This window comes from Carassius carassius, chromosome 1 (assembly GCF_963082965.1).
Source record: "Carassius carassius chromosome 1, fCarCar2.1, whole genome shotgun sequence".
Classification (NCBI taxonomy): domain Eukaryota; kingdom Metazoa; phylum Chordata; class Actinopteri; order Cypriniformes; family Cyprinidae; genus Carassius; species Carassius carassius.
In genome coordinates, this window is record NC_081755.1 from 29562664 (window position 1) to 29583958 (window position 21295).

Sequence of the window (21295 nt, forward strand, 5' to 3'; positions counted from 1 at the left end):
TGCATAATGTCAGTATTACCTGAAGGATAGGCTATAAGTAAAATAGCTGTCCTAAAATCAATCAGTCAGTCAATCAATCAATCAAACAATCAATCAATCAATCAACCAATCAATCTGAGAAACCTGTTGTTGGAAACATTATTTTAGTTAATTATTTTAACTTTTGGTAACTCTAATGGTAAAGAATTATGTGATGTTTAACGGAGTTAATATAATCTAAAATATATGATAGGACAGTTCTGAGCATGTTTTAACAGTGGCCGCACGGGGCGTGGTTGGATCCACATCTACAGGTGGAGATTGGTAGGTGTAGGGATCAGGGGTGGAGATGGGGTAGGTTTATATCTAAGGTGGGAGGAGTTGGACTGGGACCACGCCCCCTGGACTTGTGTTCTGCAGTGAGGACCATCTCTGTTTTAACCACAGACTGTATAAAAACAGGTTTTAACCATTGACAGAACAATATCATCTCTGTACCGTACAACCCAACTGTGAACTACATTTCCCAGACTTCCTTTGAAACCGATTTTCTTTCTTGGACCTCTGTGCTTTCCGTACACTCGTCACCAGATCTCTTATGATTGTTAGTCATGGGGAAGAAGTGTTCGCAGTAGTTTAGAAGTTAGCAGGTTTGATGCATACTTAACTGTCAAAGCAGACATGGCCAACATCGCGAAGAAAGTGTCATGGTCCAGCCGAGGCGATGATCGCGGGGAGAGAGCACCGCTGCTGAACGGAGCCGAGGACGGGAAACACAACAGCAGACAGGTAACGTTACCACACAGGCCATGCAAAACATGCAGACTGCAAAACAGCACTTGGCAATCAATCTGGAAGGTTTTGACTTCTGCATATATGAAATACTTACCCTGCTTATTAAATAAAGCATGGTTGTTAAAAATGCAAAGGTGGCGTGCTGACTTAAAGACACAGAAAGCATGATAATACACTTGCACTAACTTCTATTATTACATCGTTGAAATGAAAACAAAATAGTTATCAAACGTTATTAGAGTGTAAACCCTTGTGAATCTTGTAAACCATAGTAAGAACTTTAGCTACTGCCAAGTTACAGGGTGTTTTGCAACTCCATTTCTATTAACCCTCTTATTCTGCAAAGAAACTGCAAGCACATGTGACCTAGATATTCCTGATAGTGTCACCAAAACTTGTACCAACAACATTTGTTTTTTTATAGCATTATTATTATTATTATTATTATTATTATTTTGGGGCACATGCATACTGTTTAGTGACTCTTAAATTAAAGTAGGTTCTTGAGAAATGTAATGTATTTGGTTCATAGTCTTCCGGGGGAGGCATGTTTCACATCGGCAGGCTGAGCGCTGTGGACCTTGAGGAGGACATCACACATGAAGAGGTAAAATCAATTTCTTTTTTTTAAAGACAAGTAAAAACAAAATGTTGGATATACAGACATAAAAGCCTTCATTCCGGTCCAGAAAAGTGCTTCATTGTTTTGACACAGTTTCAGTTTTAATTTAATTTTTTTTGGTTTTGATGCTTTGAATCCTGGGATAGTGCATGAGTGTAGTCTAAATCTCTCCTCAAATCAGGCCTTTTGTTTAGAGACTAGTGATGGCCAATGATGAATCATTATTAATCGCATCCAGAATTAAAGTTTTTGTGTGCGTAATATGTGACCCTGCAGCACAAAACCAGTCTTAAGTCGCTTGGGTATATTTGTAGCAATAGCCATAAAAACATTGTATGGGTCAAAATTATCAATTTTTCTTTTTATGCCAAAAATCCATGAAGATATTTTGTGCATTTTCTACCATAAATATATTAAAACTTAATTTTTTATTAGTAATATGCATTGTTAAGAATTCATTTGGAAAACTTTAAAGGCGATTTTCTCAATATTTGAATTTTTTTTTACCCTCAGATTACAGATTTTCAAATATTTGTATCTCGGCCAAATATTGTCTGATCCTAATAAACCATACACCAATACAAAGCTAATTTCTTTCCGCTTTCAGATGATGTATAAAACTCAATTTAGAAAAGTTGACACTTAAGACTGGTTTTGTGGTCCAGGGTCACATATGTGTGTGTATACTGTGTATATTTATTATGTATATAAAAAGACACACACATACAATACATATTCAGAAAATATTTACATGTATAAATTTATGTTTATCTAATTTATATTATATTTAATATATTTTTCAAATATACATGCATGTGTATTTATATTTACATAACAAATATACACAATGCACACATATTATGTACAAAACAAAATGTTTATTTTGGATGTGATTAATCGTGATTAATCATTGCCCAGCTCTACTAGAGACTTATTAAAAATGCCTGACTCGTCAGCTTCTTCAGCCTGCATTTTATAAAAATAATTTATCGGGGGAAAGGCATACAATGTACTTGATCATTTGTGAGTTTATGTTTCTAACATGTTGGCATGAGGTCAGGTTCGCTCATGGCTGCAAAGAGTTGATGTAGCTAAATAAAGTGTTGTTCTGTTCTGATTGCACAAGCATAGAATTACTGTATAGGCCCTTGATGAATGTCAACTCTGAGTCTGTTTTTCCCAAATCATACAGGACATTGTGAGAAGTCGACCGAAGGAAATCCCTCACAACGAAAAGCTGCTGTCCCTCAAATATGAGGTAATTGAATCTAGGCCTGACCTTCAGTCACCCTTTCCTCTTTCAATTGATTGTCTGTTAAAAACCACAGACAAGATACAACATGTACACTTTAAATAAACTGTCTCTGAAGAGCTGTGATGTAAAATCTCAAACCTAGTGCATTTTGTGTTTCAGAGTCTTGATTATGATAACAGCGAGAATCAGTTGTTTCTGGAGGAAGAGAGGCGGATGAGTCACATGGTCAGTGGCACCATCAGAGACGACAAACTCTGGCTCTGTGTCTGTGGGGAAAGTTTCACGGTTAACGTGGATCATGTGCAGTTTGCAGTTTTAAGTGGCTGGTCCAAAATTGTGGGGCATTTCACAATCTTTTGTGCTCTTTTTAAATTGTTGCTTTATGTATATATTTTGTATTAACTCAACCCTGAAACACCTTGGTTTCTTTTTCAAGCACATTATTTTCTGTATAATGAATAATAATTCTAAATCAATGCATTGTAACTGCAACACAACTTACAGTGCATTGCACATAGTTTTCATAGTTTTCTCCAAAAATGGCTTGACCCAAAATTAATGTCATGCCAAACATTTTGAGCATTAGTTGAAGAGCTTTAAACAGTTGCCACTTATTAGTTGTTCATTCAGTGTACTGACAGAAAAAAAAAACGTGTTTATTTCTCTTAACCGTAGGGTTTCAGATGTCTGGAGATCAGGCGATGGGTGATCTGCGGTCTGATTGGGTTTCTCACTGGTCTCATCGCATGCATGATAGACATCGCTGTGGAGGAATTAGCTGGTTATAAGTACTCTGCAGTCAAACAAAGTATCCTTCCGCTGTCAATCATCCATCTAACATGATCAGCTTCTTACATAAAGCACTCAAAAAAATGGTGTTTGTCAAAAAAATTTCATTTCATGCTATTTTATAATATGAATGTTTGTTTAATCTATTTCCATTGTTACTACAGGAATAATTTGCATTTAAACAGATGCACGGCAATCCAGATCTACACCGACACAGACAGAATGAATCTAATTTCATTAGATTATGAATAATTTCAAAATTAAAATGTTTTTATATTCCTGGAAAAAAATATCAGTAGCTGATGTTTGGTACAAAGACACTTTATTCATGGTATTATTAAGTAATAAAGCTCAGTAATATTTATAGTACTGTGCTATAGTACAGTCAGACTAATCAACATTTTAAATGAAAAGTCTTCATTAAATTGCAAGGAAAGTTTTAGTCAGGCTAATTAAGTGTCATTGTGTGCTATTAATTTCTTCCTAGCTTCAGAGCGTCTTTAACTAGATGTTCAGACATTGAGAAATTCACAGAGTTTGGAGGCCTGTCCATCTCTCTCATACTGTGGGCAGTGCTGAACTCTGCTTTCGTCATGGTTGGTGCTATCCCTGTTGCTTTTTTTGAGGTGAGCGTTTTCTTCCTGTCAGAATGAGATTTGTGTGGCTTCTGCTTCTATTCTGTGCTTCAGTATCACTTCAGAGAAATCACTCTGCTTTTTCAATGATATGTCGCCAAGCAGAAAGCAGAATTTGGCTATGTTCAGAATAGCAGACTAGAATACTATTAATTAATTTTTGGTATTTTTTTTAGTGCTGTCAAACGATTAATCGCAATTAATCGCATCCGAAAATAAAGGTTTTTGTTTGCATAATATATGTATGTGCACTGTGTATATTTATTATGTAGCTATAAATACACACACACACATACAGTGTATTTTTTTTTATATTTACATGAATTTATTTGTATTCATATAATTTCTATTATAAATAAATATATTCAATAAATAAACATAACATTGTTTTCTGAAATATATGCGTGCATGTGTGTGTATTTATATATACATTTATTTTGAAAGTAAAAACTTTAAACTGATTAATCGCGATTAATCGTTTGACAGAACTTGTATTTTTATTCAGCAAGGATGCATTATTATAGAGTTCACTGTTTCTACACAACTGTTAAGTTGCACAACTGTTTTCAACATTGATAATAATAATAAAAAGTTTTTGTTTTGAGCAGCAAATCAGTACATTTATATAGAATAATTTCTGAAGGTTTATGTGACACTAAAGGCTGGACTAATAACTACTAAATCTTCAGCTTAACCATCACACAAATAGATAGAATTTTAAATATATTATTACAATTTAATTTTGTAATATTTCACAATATTGCTGGTTTTACTGTATCCGATAAATGCAACCTTGGTCAGTATAAGAGACTTTAAACATAAAAAAGAAGCTTTCAATTGTAGAGTACATTGTAGTGTTTATTAAGTAGGTGTATATTATTTTACTTTGAAAATGATTAGTCTGTTTTCTCTCAGCCCGTTGCAGCAGGAAGTGGAATTCCTCAAATCAAATGTTACCTGAATGGAGTAAAGATCCCTTGTGTTGTTCGACTAAAGGTGATAGCTTAAGCTTCTCTATTAGAAAAACAAGGCTGCATGATTTTTAACTGAACAAAAAGGTTAAAAAAAGGTATATGTATATGTATATATAATTATAGCCGGTAGATATAGATGGCTTAGATGTATAGATGAATAATAGATCTCCATAACAATCATTTTCTCCCATGTTCATAGACTCTGGCGATAAAGGTCTTTGGTGTGATCTGCTCAGTTGCTGGAGGTCTCGCTGTTGGAAAGGTACAGTAGAGAAACAGTCAGCTGGGGTTAATGATATTAATAAGCTAATTGTTGGACTCAGCAGCTGCTCTCCCCTCACAGGAAGGACCCATGATTCACTCGGGAGCAGTGGTGGCCGCAGGAGTCTCTCAAGGCAGAAGCACTTCACTGAAAAAAGATTTTAAGGTCAGTTTTCTGTACTGCTAGGACTCTTGAATCTTACAGTAAACACAGAGCCTGACTGCAAGTTTCTGTTCCCGCAGATATTTGAGTATTTCCGCAGGGACACCGAGAAGAGAGACTTTGTCTCGGCAGGAGCAGCGGCTGGAGTCTCCGCTGCCTTTGGAGCACCTGTTGGTGAGACATGCAGAAAGTCATTTTAAATATCTATATTTGTACATGGGATTATGCCAAACCAATGTCACATTTCATCCTCTGAATGAAAGTTCAAACTTCCCTAAACTGGTTCTTGGATAAGATTGTCAAAGATCATCTTTGGTTCATCGTGTTTTTCGGCACAGGTGGGGTTCTGTTCAGTTTAGAGGAAGGCGCGTCTTTCTGGAACCAGATGCTGACGTGGAGAATTGTGAGTGATTGTGAATAAGAGCTTGGCTTCTCATTAGAGAGCACTGTCTGTTTCAGTTTTTGTTTTAACGTTCAAGCGTTTAAACCCCTCAAGGCAGTCCTGCTCTGTTTTCTGCTTTGTTTTTGATCTAGTTCTTTGCTTCAATGATCTCCTCCTTCACACTGAACTTTTTCCTGAGTATTTACCATGGGAAGCCCGGAGAACTGTCTAGCCCTGGTCTGATTAACTTTGGTCGCTTTGACAGTGATGTAAGTTCTCTCTCTGTGTCTCTTTCAGTTACTGTGACGCTCTTTCCCTTTATTAGCTGCCAAAGTCCCTGTAAAGGCAATTTAAAAAAATGTCTAAACACATTATACATGTTAGAAATGTATTGCTAAAACATATTACAAAGACTGTGAACTGTAAAACACTGAACACTAAACAGTTTCTCAACATTGCTGTTATCTGGATTTCTTGGGTGGGGGATTGATGACGCACTGCATTCCCCTGAACTCCTGGCCCGCCCCTAACAATATATATCGAGCACATTCGCATCAGTTCACCGCTCAACCACGAGTTACTACGATATACTTAAACATATATGGTTTTGTACAACCAATTAAGCTGTCAGGAGCATCCATTCCGGCTGTAGCAGTGACAGTTGAGTGTGGCGACTGCAGCTTTCCCGCGAGTGGGCGTGGTTTCAGCCCAGCCAGCGGACACGCCCCCAGCGTTTGAGAGCTGAGACTACTGCTCATTTTTTCAAGATTTTGATAGCTTATTTTATATACTTACCGGCATTTTTTATCATTCGAATTTTGCTGGGTGGCTAATAAAACTCAGAACACATACTTAAATTTGACTTTACAGGGACTTTAAACTCAGCACTGAGATTTGAAAGAAAAATCTGTTTAAAGTGTAACTGACCCTTGAAGCTGTACAAAATATCACAAGAAAGGAAAAAAAAAACATCAGAACATTCCTGAACTGAATTTGATGATGTTGTTGTTTTTTTCCTCTCTTTCTTTTAGAGTGTACAGTATAATTTATATGAAATTCCACTCTTCATTATCATGGGAGCTTTAGGTGAGGGGCACATCACTCTGTCCATGCATAAAATATACTTTTTATTTTTACAAAATTTAAGTGGAAGTTCATACCATTTGAATCATTCCTTTTTTTTTTCGTTTCATTTTCCAGGAGGGGTGCTTGGAGCATTGTTCAATATCATCAATTATTGGCTAACAATTTTCAGAATAAGGTAGGATTGCAATCTATTGAATATTCAGTGCATCTAGTCCGTATTTTGGCCATTTTAATTTTATTTTTATTTTTTTTGCAACAACTTAACAATAGGTTACAGTTGCTGCAAAATCTTGAGTTTGCTAAATCAGCGGTCTCCAACCCCAGGGCCGCAGACCGGTACTGGTCCGTGCGGCATTTGGTACCAGGCAGCACAAGAGAGAATAAATAAATAAAATTAAACATTAAAGCTGCAGTCGGTAACATTTGGCGCTCGCGTCTGGCGGAAGAACATTGTAGCCGGAGTTACTTCTCTCTGTTTACATCTATGGCGAGTCACACAGGTACTGTGCTACTCTGCAGCGTTGCCGACCCCAACCAGACTAAAATAGTCTGAATATAAACACTTATTATAGGTGTACCATAGTGATTCAGGATGAGACAAAAACATGGTTTGTAAAATTGATTCATTAGGGGGCAGAAAGGATGTTATGTTGTTGGTGCGATGTTACGCGGATGCTGCTAATAACTTTGCATACGAATACACAGTGGATTCATGTTTATGATTATATTTACAATATACCACAGTATTTTTTTTATGCCAGTCGTATCATTTTATTTTGTTGTATTTATCCGTTACACTTTAAACCCCCAGTGTGGGAAAATATTGTCTGACACTTGGCGCTAAAAAGGTTGGGGACCGCTGTGCTAAATGATTGGTCAATGAGTATGTTTTGTCACAGTTTGGGTGTATTACTGGGTGTTTTACTAAGCAAAAGCCAATGGAATGTGTCTGAAGACTATTACACATCAATCACGTCATGTGACAGTTTTCTGGGTTACTCCCAAATGTCAAATTCATAGTTTTCATGTGACTTCACACCCTTACAGGAACGCCCACCCGGAGGGCAAAACAAGGCTTTCCTCCACTGACCACCAGTAATTTTTTACGAGGGTTGCATTCAGTAGTAATGTAGTAAGACACTGATATTAAAGGCAAAAATCAGTAAACACTTTATTGAAGATGCATTCTTTGTACGAGCAAGCAGATGAACCCAGAATATAAATGCAGTGTGCAAAGTTTCCCATAGAAAATGTGTTTTCACATCTTTGTTTTATTCTTTTGAGAGGTGCTCTAAATATTTGTGGATTGGACACAGATGGAGAATTGACAGCCTTGTGCTGCAGCTCTGTGGGTGTTTTGCCCTCTAGGACTTTGAGCCAGTCACATGACTGAAAACTGTGATTCGAGGCCAACAAGTAAAGGAAGTTGTAAGGCGTTTAATATAAAGCGAGAAAAAGATGATACTGAAAACAAAACATCCTTTTGAAAATGTAGTATTGAGTATAACATTTAACAAAACTTAAATTTTTTTTTTAAAGGTGACTCCAATATTAATATTGGTTTTAGAAAAGTCATTTCAGTTTTTTTTAAGAAACGAAACAGTGACAACTAAGATACAAAATATCTCTATTTCATCATGTAACTACGTTCTCCTGAGCTATCTATTCCTCAGGGAATCCTGAAAAATATAATGTTTCCAGGAAAATATTGACCAGCAAAACTGTTTTCCATATTTATAGTTATAAGAAATGTTACTTGATCAGCAAACCATCATATTACAGTGATTTCTGAAGATCACGTGACACTGAAGACTGAAGTAATGATGCTGAAAATTCAGCTTTGCATCACAGGAATAAATTACATTTTAAAATGCAGGAAAATGAAAGAAAAGTATATTTTAAATTATGATTATATTTTAGAATATTGCTGTTTTTCCACCCTTGAATAAATGCAGCCTTGGTGAACATAGACAACTTTTAAAAACATTTTAAAAATCAGTATGTAATTTTTACATTTTGTGCTGCAACTCTCTCTCTGTCTCTCTCTCTCTGTCTCTCTCTCTCTCTCTCTCTCAGGTACGTCCACCGGCCGTGCCTGCAGGTGATGGAGGCTATGCTGGTTGCCGCTGTGACTGCTACAGTTTCCTTTGCTATGATCTATTTCTCCAATGACTGTCAGCCGTTGGGACAGGACAACACTGAGGAGTATACCCTACAGGTGTTTATTTACTTACTGGGCCATCAAGATGTTTACTTAAATAATAAATTGCTAAGCTGAACTGATCTTTGACCAGAATATAGTCAGCAATGCCAAACAGAAACGTGATTTGTTATATTGTTCATTTACAGCTCTTCTGTGCTGATGGTGAATATAATTCCATGGCCACCGCCTTCTTCAACACCCCTGAGCGGAGTGTGAGGAGTCTGTTTCACAACCCTCCAGGTGTGTCTCAGCGAGGGTGTGGTTGGGTGTGGACTAGTCTCGCATAGCCAGACTTTCAGACTGACGGCTGAAGGTCTGGAATCCATGGCAGATTTCATTGGCCAAGGCCCGCCCATGAGGCCATTAGACCGACATGTCAAACAACCAATCACAGTTCGTTTCGTTCAGCGTCACATTTCGGGGCGTAGAAATGTCGGCATAATAACAGACTGATGTGTAAAACTATCGGACATATTTTAAAGATTCTGTGCCGCAAACTTTAAATATTTCATATAGTTTTGAGAATCCGGCGTTTAGTTGATCCTGATAAGCGCTTTTCATCACAGTTTTAAACACGATGGCTTTCTTCTTTCGTGAGGGGGTTTGGCGCCACAACATTTTTTGTTTCCAGGCGAACGTTAAAGAACGCGACACACACGTCTCGCAGAAATCCTGTAGAATTCAACCAATCCGATGACGACTTCGACACTCCTGAAGTGTTTTCACTTTTGTGTGCTGTATGCATCAGCCGTTCAGCCAACGATCCTTGGGCGTGACTTCTGAGGCTGGGACTAGGTGTGGACGGTTTTGGGAATGCGTTTAAGGAGATCTTATCAAACTTGAAATCAAAACATTACGCCTTCGAACCCTTCTTCAGCTGTTATGTGCTGTTTCTGCATGTTTTTTAGCCTGTGTATGTTTGCATGCATGTGTCTGCCAAAGCAGATTTAGAGTTACAAGCTGGGGACAGGCCAGCTGACAGGCAGCTAAAATCCTCCTACGCTCTGGAGAGAAGCCATCTTTGATCGCTTTCCCAGAGTGCAGTGAGTGCACAACAGTCTGTGCATAGCCACTGGACTTAAATGAGCAAAATCACAAATAAACAGTGGCCAAAGTTTATCATGACCATTTTTGGTCTTTAAATGTGGCAAGTTGTTAATGCGTTAGAATGTAATATGATTATATTATTTCCTAAAATCAGAATTATGATTTTTTTAATATGATTAATATATCACTTTATATAATTTGTATGGTTTTGATATTATGTTTCTGCTTGTGGCAACTATACTGCCCCCTATAGTTGGAATGATTAAAGGGATACTTCACCCCAAAAATGAAAATGTTGTCATTAATCACTTACCCTCAAGTTGTTCCAAACATAAAAGCTTTGTTTGTCTTCAGAACACAATTTAAGATATTTTGGAAGAAAACCGGGAGGCTTGTGACTGTCCCATAAACTGCCAAGTAAATTACACTGTCAAGGTCCAGAAAAGTGTGAAAGACATCATCAGAATAGTCCATCTGCCTTCAGTGGTTCAACCGTAACCTTATGAAGCGACAAGAATACTTTTTGTAAGAGAAGAAAACAAAAATAACGACTTTATTCAACAATTCCTCTCCTCTGTGTCTCTCCACATCACCATAGCACCATTTTGGAGAATATGAGCTGAACGCAGGCAGCTTAAGCTCTTCTGTGTCATCTGCTGCACAGCTGTTTTCTTTCAAATCAAAGCGTAAATACACATAGAAAGCGTATCCTTGTGGCGCGGCTGACACAGAAGAGTGTACGCTGCTTGCTCGTGAGTACCCCTTTAAGGTTGATGATCTTTTTGAGCAGTGTTGCCATCAATGGGCAAGCAGGTGAAACACAGGGCCTACAACTGATCTGAAATATCCAGATAGAAATGTGTTACCCATTTTCAAGTGGAAAGTGCCTAAGCAAAACTTGAGCAGCAGAATTGCTCAAAAGTTGCCCCGTGTATCATCAGCCTAATAGTATGATTAAAAAAGCTGTCTCGGTTACTTGTGCAACCCTCGTTCCCTGAAGGAGGGAACAGAGATGTCACATCCCAGTTCCTCGGTCACCGTCACCGACGTGAACAGGGAAAGGGAACAGATGTTTACCTTACTACAGATTGTATATGGAGTGATTTATATGGATGTATTTTACATTCATTTAGGGCATGTAGAAGATGCTTTCAGATAAGTTAATTCATGAGGCACGTGCTCTGTGACGGAGTGTTGAATTTTCATCAACCGTTACTCCTTTCTTCAGTGTCACATGATCCTTCAGAAATCATTCGGATATGATGATTTATCATCAGTGTTGTAACTGTTGTGCTGCTTAATATTTTTTGGAACCTGTGTTATGTTTTTTCTTTGATTCTTTGATGAATAAAAAGTTAAAAAGAACAGCATTTATTCCAAATAGAAGTCTTTTCAAACAATAGAAGTCTTTACTGTCCCTTTTATCTATTCAACACATCCTTGCTGAATTAAATAATGTCTTTAAAAAAAAGAAACAAATGTACTGAATTAAATCAATAAACACTGGTCTTTTTAACTTTAGTTTTTATTAAGCAACACAACTTTTTCCAACATTGATAATAAATCAGTGTATTAGAATGATTTCTGAAGGATCATGTGACACTGAAGACCTGAGTAACGATGCTGAAAATTCAGCTTTGTTCACAGTAATATATTATATTTTTAAGTATATTACGAAAACCATATAAAAAAGTTATTTTAAATTGCAATAATAATAAAAAAAACAAAAAACAATTCTATATTATTGATCAAATAGTTACGGCCTTGACGAGCATAGGGAATTTCTTTAAGAAACATAAAAAAATCTTACTGATCCTAAATGTTTGTATAAAATATATATAAAATAAATAAATGAAAACCAAATAGAACGTTGCAAAAATTCTAATATTAATACTTGAATCTAACCAAGGAGAGCGGGACTTAAATAAGTAATACGTTTTTATGAATCCCATTACTGTATACCTGGTACATGGGCCATAACTGGTCAGTCTATCATTAAGACTTCAGTCCCAGTCTAAAGCCATGCCTTCTAACCTGGCTGCCCAACATTTCTGAAGGCCACTGCAATCTATTTTTGTTTTAATAATGAGAATATCTCTGGCTCAGGATCTTACAACCCCTTGACTTTGGGGGTCTTCACTCTGGTCTATTTCGCCCTGGCTGTCTGGACGTATGGTCTGACGGTGTCCGCAGGAGTGTTCATCCCGTCTCTGCTCATTGGAGCAGCCTGGGGACGACTATTTGGGATCCTTCTGTCTACCATTACTTCCAGCCAGTCAGTAAGTGCAGCTTTCCACTTCTCTGCTTCCAATACCTTTCTTTTTTTTTATTCCACCTACATTTTTAATGAATCTTTAACAACAAATCTGAGAAAAATAAAGCTTAATTTAAAACAGACTAGCTGTACTGTGCTGTTGACATGTTTTCTTAAACTGACAGATTTGGGCGGATCCTGGGAAATATGCTCTGATAGGAGCTGCTGCCCAGCTTGGTGAGTTATTGATGTTTTAGCGTGATGTTAGAGTAACTAGATGCTCTTTAATCTGTCTTACAGTTTATAATAGTTCTCCTAACTGCATCTCTGTGAAGTAAGTACATGTCGCCAATAACAAGTATGGTTTGGTTGTGTTAATTGGACAGGTGGCATTGTCAGAATGACCCTCAGTCTCACCGTAATCATGGTCGAAGCCACCGGGAACGTGACCTATGGCTTTCCCATCATGCTTGTGCTGATGACTGCCAAGATTGTTGGCGATTACTTTATAGAGGTGAGAAGCAGAATACCTGACATGGCTATCTTTGTTTCTTGAGAGCTGCTGATTTGTTTTTCCAAATCACAGATTTTGTTTGTTTTCGCTCTGTTTTTTTTAAGGGTGTTGTGAAGCATTAGTCATGCATGCATGTCATTTGTGTTATTAGAGCATGAAGCAAGTGTGTGCGTTTGTCTGACTGGTTTTTGTTGTTTATAGGGCCTGTATGACATCCATATTAAGCTGCAGAGTGTTCCTTTCCTCCATTGGGATGCTCCTCCTACTTCTCATTGGCTGACGGCCAGGTAACCACACCCTCCAGCATTACATGTCATATGACTCTCAGGCTGAGCTGCCAGGAAATTCACACAACCATCTAACATTACACGTAATCATAACTCCTGTCTCAGGTGAGAGAACAAAAATAATATCCGATGTTTTATAATAAATTAAATAAACCTGAATTTCATTCAGATTGAGGTTTTTAGGCGTAGTGTTGTGGTTGACCAATAAGGATTCTCTGATGGCTCATGCTGATATTTCACAGAGCATGATTCTTGATTCTTTTATCCTGTTATAAGTTACTAGATAAAACATGCATTAAAAATAAATTTTTACAGTTTCGAAAATTTGAAAAAAATATATAAAAAAATCTGTAAAATGAACAGATTTATACCTTAAATAGGACCTTGTTGATTCTGTAATCCTGTTATAGTATTTGCCAAAGTTTGCAAAAATATGTGGCATTATATGTTTATTAAGTATTCATAGACTTTTGTGTGTGTTTACTGAATGTTGACAGTATATGTAAATAGTATTATAGTATTTACCTTTCAATTATTAGACCGAACCGATGAAGACCATAAACTTATGAAGATGGAGAACGTGTGCTTCTGTGAGTCTGAGCACAGGCGTTCTCAGCACTGCCAAAATAAAAGTCCCGCTTCCAGCTTGTATCAGCAAAGCAGAAATATATTCGTCAACCAATAGTGTAGTGCAAAATTGTTGTAGTTCACCAAAACTACAATTATTATTAAAATTGTTTTCATTAACTGAATTAAATAAAATGTAATATTAGACGAAAAACATAAAAAAACTAAATGAGAAATTGAAAGAGAATTATAATTGTTGCCTTGGCATCTAACTGAAATTAAACAAGTTAAGTGAAATAGCTGAAATAAAATAACTAAAACTGAAATAAACATGTTAAGCATTGTTTAATGAGTTATGTACATTTTTATAAATAGAAAAAAAGCACATATAAAATTACACAATGTAAATGTTTCACAATATTAAATCATTCAAAAAAAAAAAAAAACCCTGGTGATGTTTCAAGAAGTCATTTGTGTGTTGATGTTTTCCCCACAGAGAGGTCATGAGCTCTCCAGTCACCTGCTTCAACAGAGTGGAGAGAGTCGGGAGAATTGTAGACGTTCTCAGCAACACATCCACCAATCACAACGGCTTCCCAGTGGTGGCCCACACTACTGAGAACGACGAGGTGACATGACCTCTGATCCTGTCGTTCCTGCTAGTATATTTCACTTTGAATAAAAACTACACTTGCTTGTCTTCTTTTCACAGCCAGGAAAAATCTGTGGACTTATTCTTCGCTCTCAGCTCATTGTTCTTCTCAAACACAAGGTCTGAAAAACTCAATTACTTTAATCCTTGTTACTACAACCCATTCGAAGTTCGGCCCTCTGTCTGTGTCTCAGGTGTTTGTGGAAAGGGCGTCTTCACGTCTCAGCCAAAGGAAGCTACAGCTGAAGGACTTCAGAGATGCATATCCGCGGTTCCCCCCGATCCAGTCCATCCACGTCTCTCAGGACGAGAGGGAGTGCATGATGGACCTCACCGAGTTCATGAACCCGACCCCATACACTGTGCCTCAGGTCAGTTAATTTACATGCTAGCATATTCTGGCCAGCAGTCGCCCACTGATGGTATTTGTGTTTTTACATGCCATTTGGGAAAGTTTATGTGATATTAATAATGCCATAACAATGGAATAGGAAGTAAAATAAATTGATACGGATACTGGAAGCTCTCCAGTTGTCAGCTTTCATACTTTGAGTTATGATGCAGTGCCAGAGCTTTAAATAGAACGCCACTGTCACACCCAGCTGAAATAACTCAATCCTCACATGACATTTACTGATGAACTGTGAAAATGGCATCAGAAAGTGTATTTCAGTTGTCATGTGCCTTAGTCATCTGCAGTAATAACTGTTTAGTCATTGATATTTGTTTTCAGGAGACTTCACTCCCCCGCGTGTTTAAATTGTTTCGGGCGCTAGGACTGAGACACCTGGTGGTGGTTGATGATGAAAACAGGGTAAGTGGTTTATTCTGGTTCAGTTACTACTTCTAACTTGCAGTTCATCTTTAGAGATGCACAAAATAGTAGCACTATACTAGTATTATTAATTGTTACAGGCCGATAATAGTGTTTCTTTTATCTGTGTTGATCAGTATGTGATATTTAATTTTGCATGTCCACTTTCTTGAGTTTTAGATTTAGATTAGTTTTCTGTTATCTTACACTTAAAAAGTGTGAATATATATATATATATATATATATATAAAACTGTCAAATCTTTAGAATATATATTTTTTTAATATACAGCACATTTAATGGTGGCATTGCTAAATATACTTACAGTATTTAAATTATTGTATTTATTTATCTGTTTACGATGTGTTTACTTATATTAATTTGATTTTTTTTTTTTTATTATTATTTTTTTTTTTTATCTAAGACTGACTTCAAGCATTAATAGTCAGGACATATATTTTTAAAGTTGCTTTTGAGTATATTGATTTAAATATGTATTGATATTGATACGGTGTGATCACATTGTCAGTGTTGTGCTTTTATTTTTTTATGCAGTGCTGTATTGCACTTGAGCTTTTACTAATGAAAAGTGCTATAAAAATAATCTTTATTATTTATTTGTATAATTTACATAGAGGAAAAATAATATTATAGAGGAAATAATATAAAATTTGTACATTGACCAGTTTATTTACCGGCTATCTGCAATAACATCAAAATAATGAACAGCTTATTGTATCAGTCATAAATGGCGGTGATATTGTTCTGAATTTCATTCATCCACAGTAATGTTATGAGTTTCTGATTCCCTGTGCTTTGGATGTGAAGGTTGTGGGACTGGTGACCAGGAAAGATCTAGCCCGCTATCATTTGGGTAAAGATGGTCTGGAGGAGCTTCAGCTGGCTCAGACGTGATTGGTCGTCATGTTCACCCCGGACCCTGTCTTCAGAGCACCAGCACTGGACCTTAAAAACTCAGGGGCTGGTCAGAGTCTCTCATGTCAAAGATCACAAACACAAACAACACTGCAACATGCACCGTTTGTCTGAAGTTCAGTATTTTAAGGGCTTGATTATTTGAAAAATACATTTTTGCTCCGTTATCACACAGTAAGCTATGCGTTTGTTTTTGCCTGTAGAAATACAGCGTATGAGCACATTATGTTAGTTTTGCACAACGAGACTGTTTATTTATTACAATTATAATATTTTAGACTAGATGAGCTTTTCGGGAGCCCTCACTTTATGCGCCTCTCCAAAAGCACCAATTTGTGTCACCTTACATGTTTATCATGGCTAGTTATCATTAGAGATGTGTCATGCCAATGCTAATGTATATTGACATAACAGTGTGTCAGTATGCATTTTTTATTTCTCATTTTCAGCAAGGCTGTGGTTTTGAATACTCTCTTGCGAATGCTTAACCGATCTAGTGTTTTTAGCTCTAAGTAAGCTCTTCATTATAAACATGAAGGACAATTCAAGCAAGTTTCCTGATATGGAACAAAATAGGTACTTCTTGATAAGAAACCTGTTGGTGATGTGCACTACTACATATTATAGTGTTACAGACATGCAAATATGGTTCATTACGTTTTTGTTTACCTAGTGCTGTTTTATCTATTGAATTGGTATTAAATCTGTTAGGGTGGATCGGGCCCAAAAATTAAATGCATAAATCCTATTTTTCACAAGCCTCTTGGCTCTGGCAAGTTTTAGTACGAGTTTAAAACTACAGCTAGAGGTTTTATGGAGTACATTTTGTGAGGGTAGTTCGTGTCTACACAATGTGAATTTTCTGCTTCGAGCTGCATTTGTTTTCTGTGAAAATCTATACTTTAAAATAAACATACAAATCACAGTATTGAGCAGTCAAAGATGATTATGCTAAAATAATTGCCAGGCGGTGATTGCAACAAACATTATTTAACTGAACATCGGATGAAGCGTATAAACACTACTTCCTGTTTTGTTTGTGTGATATAAAGTTTGACGTGTAGACTCTATGATTCATTGTTTAAAGCCAACATTATTTGTTTTTATTGATTAATGATATTTTGATTGATTTGAAGTAAAAAATTGATTTGAAGTAAAAAAAAGGAGAGTTTTATAACCATTTTGAACATCTTTGTGAACTAATAAAGCTATGAATCTACGAATGAGTTCCTCAGGCCTCTTCTGTGACTCTCAGAGGATCATGACTGATTTGGATCAACATCTGTGTTTAGTTCAAGAAAGGGACAATATCTTTGGTTCTTTCTTTTATGTGTATATCTGTAAAAAGTTCATTGTCAACCTTTTTGAGTCTACTATCATAAAGATGGCTTCAAAGCTAGTAAACGTGGATTATAAGTCACCGATTTTGTTTCAGTAGATGAATTTATGAGCAGGCTAAGTCTTTGGCTATACATGTTTTCACAACCTAGATATTAGTGATTTTGAGGAAAGTGCATTATGTGTATGTTATGTGACTGATGTTCTGTTAAGTGCTTCAGGAAACCTAGCCCATGTTTCAATTTGCCAAGGCAACAACACTACATGACTAAGATGTACTTAACCTTTTCAAGTTCATCTGTATACAACAATGGTACATTCTTGTGAGCTACCTGAAAAAACAAAATGGTGGAATTGTATGACTAATGCTACAACGATTTCGAGGAAGTTTTCAAGTATGAATCCCATGATGATCCACCCTGTTTATTATAATCAACACAGCTAAACAGGTTTAATCCATGCAGTGAGACATATCTTGAACAATCAATCTCTGTGTAGTATACCTCAGCAGAGACTCCCAAGTAATTAAACAGTATAAACCGTAATCATCTATATACATTTATTTTTTTTAATTTGATCTTGCTCCATTACTAACTAACTAAATAACTGAGCGTAGAGCATTAAATATGTCCATCTGCAGTGCAGGAGCCTGAGGGTTAAGATCAGTGTGTCCTAATGCATTTAGAGCAAGTCTCAAATCTCCTTTCCTTAATCCTCTCAAATCGATTGGTGCCAAAATACATCTGTTTGGCATCAGCTGATCTGGAGCATTCGGTGACTGTGCCAGTACAGTATTTTATCTTTTTTTATTTCTATTTTTTACTCTGGTTATTAAGTATCTTAGATTAGGATAAAAAAGACAGTCAAATGTTTTATATAGTGGTGTAATATTTCATAGAAGAGCATAATCAATACTATCGTCTGGCATTCATCATTTCAATTAACTGACTTTTTAATTTGTATGTGGTGTACTCTTCAGCTCATCATTTTGGTTGCTGTTTATCTATATTTTCTTTTTGAAACAACGAGTCGGGTTGTGGGGTGTTTTGGGGCTGAAAATGGGCCTCACTCCGACCCTGCTGTCAGTAAATGTCTGGTGCAATCGGTTGATGCTCGTCAAAGCAACACACATTTAGTGAACCATGAACTAAATCAATTCGCAATTGCAACAGGTCACTGACATGTTTGAAAATGCTGTTAAATTGTATCGGCCTACATATGCTTAGATCTGAAAAAATTTATATATATATATATATATATATATATATATATATATATATACACACACAACAACACAGATAAATGTCTATTTCAATGAAGCCACATTTGCTAACAGCAGAAGAAATTCCAAGACATAATACAACAGATGTGTGAAAGTCATTTACACAGTTAATACGGCCTCCCTCTCTTCTCAGAAAACATTTATTAAAAAGAGCCAAAGTAGAGAATTAGCACAAATAAAAAGTTCATAGATATTGAAAATAATTATTTTGGTTATGCTCTGTAGAAAAGAAAACAAACAGACTGGAATCAAATTCCATATTGCTCCACATTCCACAGCTTTATATCATCCTATAAACCTTAATAATCCTAATTCCTCCAAGTCACTACATTGTGTATTGTGCATTCATAGGCTGGTGAGTTGGCGTTTATACAACTGTTTCAAGGCAATGGTGGAAGTGTCCATTTGCAGATCCAGAGGTGGAACTAGTCTAGTCCACTAAACAAGTCCAGGTGACGCATCTTCCTGTAGTCCAGTTCAAATAATACCATACTGGGCGAGCTCATGCAACTCCAGATGGCTAAAGGCTTCCCACGGACACACCACGGTGATGTCTGTGCATGAAAGAAGTTGGCAGATGAAGCATGGCAGTGAGCCAGACAGTGAGGAAAATCAGTTTGCAAGAGTAGTGGGTTTAGCATATAACACAACACAGTAATGAAATCACTACATAAGCAATGTTCCAAGAATTGTTCTCACCAGTCCCAAGACCATCCATTCCTGGGATCTCATCTCCAAATCTAATTAAAGAAGAAAAAAGGTTAATTCCTAATACACTCTTTTAAAAAATGGCTCCTCTACAGAATAACCATTTTGGTTCCCCAAAGAACCTTTCAGTGAACAGTTCTTAAAAGAACAATTTTTCTCTTAGTGTGAAGAACCACTATAAAGAATCTTTTATGAAAGGGAAAGATTCCATGGATGAAGGTTCCTAATGAAACCATATATATTTTATGTATATATCAAGCAGATTTGAATGTCATCTACTCACCCTTTGACTCCCTTCTTGGGAGGTTTGCTTTTGAATTGCCTTGTCATTCTCAGTTTGAATGTATGTGGTCCTCTTCTGGGTGTTGTTGGTCCCACCACTCTTATCAGGCTAATAGGCGAGTCGCTGAGACTGTCACAGCTATTTCCAGAGCTCATCCCAGTACACTGTCTGTATCAGATTTTTGTATCCGTTCTTATGGACTCAACAATTTCTCGTTCAATGTCAATCTCTCTTCTTGCAGATGAGGAAAGCCAGCTTAAATACACTCAGACTGGCCTGTGTTTGCGTCAATGGGTCAACAGCAAAACCTGACAGATTGGCGCAGTGACGTAGCAGCAGTCTGCTGCAGGTTAACTCAGGCAAAAGGACAACACTCATTGGATTCTGAAAATGCAAACTGGCCTTCATTAAGAAATCTTTTTGAATGGTCAGCTCACAGCAGTACACCTGGAGAGTCTGTCATGGATTAGATAGAACATATGCTTCATTCATGACAAAAATAGCATTCACAAGCATCCAAGCAGTCAACAACTTTGATAATGACAATAGACCAACCCTGGATGGCAATATAAGCTCCTTTGCAAGAAACGTGCTTCAAAGAATCTTCTAGATTTTTGCAAACATTTTCACTTATTGAAATCCATCCATCCATCCAATAAAACATATACAGGTGCATCTCAATAAATTAGAATGTCATGGAAAAGTTAATTTTCAAAAATGAACTTTTTCATGGTACCAGCAACCTCTGTTAAAAACAAAGGAGGTGGAGTATGTATTTATGTTAACAAATTATGGTGTAAAGACTGCTCTGCTGATCTGGAGTTCCTGATTATCAAGTGCAGGCCATTCTATCTACCAAGTGAGTTTACTTGCATTGTTGCTGCTGCAGTTTATGTACCTCCGGACGCTAATGCTAACGTGGCTATGAAAGAACTTTGTGCTGCTATTAGCAAATTACAAACCCTGCACCCGGATGGAGCCTTTATTGTTGCTGGGGACTTCAATCACTGCACTTTAAGATCTGTTCTCCCTAAATTTCATCAAAATGTCTCCTGCACTACAAGGGGACATAAAACACTGTACCACGCTTATACTAATGTGACTGATGCCTACAAAGTCACACCCCTCCCCCATCTGGGTCAGTCTGCCCACCTCTCTTTGTTCCTGCTCTCCAAGTATACCCCGGTTATCAAATGTGTGAAACCTACAATAAGGACTGTTAAAATCCGGCTGGAAGGTGCTGACTCCACTCTTCAACATCAATTCCAGCACAGAGACTGGAGAAAGTTTGCTGCCCAGGCCACCACAAACTCTCAGATCAACATTGACAATTACACCAACTCTGTCCTGGAGCACATCAACAGATGTGTGAGCAGAGTGACCACACACAAAAAAATAAAACTTTTTCCCAATCAGAAGCCCTGGATGAACAGAGAGGTTCGCCCCCTGCTCAAAGCAAGAGATGCAGC

General features: G+C 37.0%; 2 protein-coding genes across 2 annotated transcripts; one reads left to right on the plus strand and one right to left on the minus strand.

Moving 5' to 3' along the window:
- Nucleotides 1-465: 465 nt before the first annotated feature.
- LOC132144570 (H(+)/Cl(-) exchange transporter 7-like) lies at nucleotides 466-17089 on the plus strand. Its single transcript, XM_059555142.1, has 25 exons — nucleotides 466-768; nucleotides 1307-1381; nucleotides 2589-2654; nucleotides 2811-2876; nucleotides 3327-3459; nucleotides 3957-4066; nucleotides 4991-5071; nucleotides 5249-5311; nucleotides 5393-5476; nucleotides 5554-5647; nucleotides 5812-5876; nucleotides 6008-6124; nucleotides 6887-6941; nucleotides 7056-7116; nucleotides 9018-9159; nucleotides 9291-9384; nucleotides 12298-12470; nucleotides 12631-12682; nucleotides 12832-12959; nucleotides 13161-13246; nucleotides 14310-14442; nucleotides 14526-14585; nucleotides 14660-14836; nucleotides 15199-15279; nucleotides 16108-17089. Exons 1-25 carry the CDS (start codon nucleotides 661-663, stop codon nucleotides 16192-16194), a joined length of 2391 nt encoding a protein of 796 aa, XP_059411125.1. The 5' UTR covers nucleotides 466-660; the 3' UTR covers nucleotides 16195-17089.
- A 1944-nt stretch (nucleotides 17090-19033) lies between these two features.
- Nucleotides 19034-20400, minus strand: LOC132116953 (retinal cone rhodopsin-sensitive cGMP 3',5'-cyclic phosphodiesterase subunit gamma-like). Its single transcript, XM_059525918.1, has 3 exons — nucleotides 19827-20400; nucleotides 19535-19575; nucleotides 19034-19389 (listed from the first exon to the last, which is right to left on the minus strand). Exons 1-3 carry the CDS (start codon nucleotides 19979-19981, stop codon nucleotides 19313-19315), a joined length of 273 nt encoding a protein of 90 aa, XP_059381901.1. The 5' UTR covers nucleotides 19982-20400; the 3' UTR covers nucleotides 19034-19312.
- Between the last annotated feature and the right edge of the window lie 895 nt (nucleotides 20401-21295).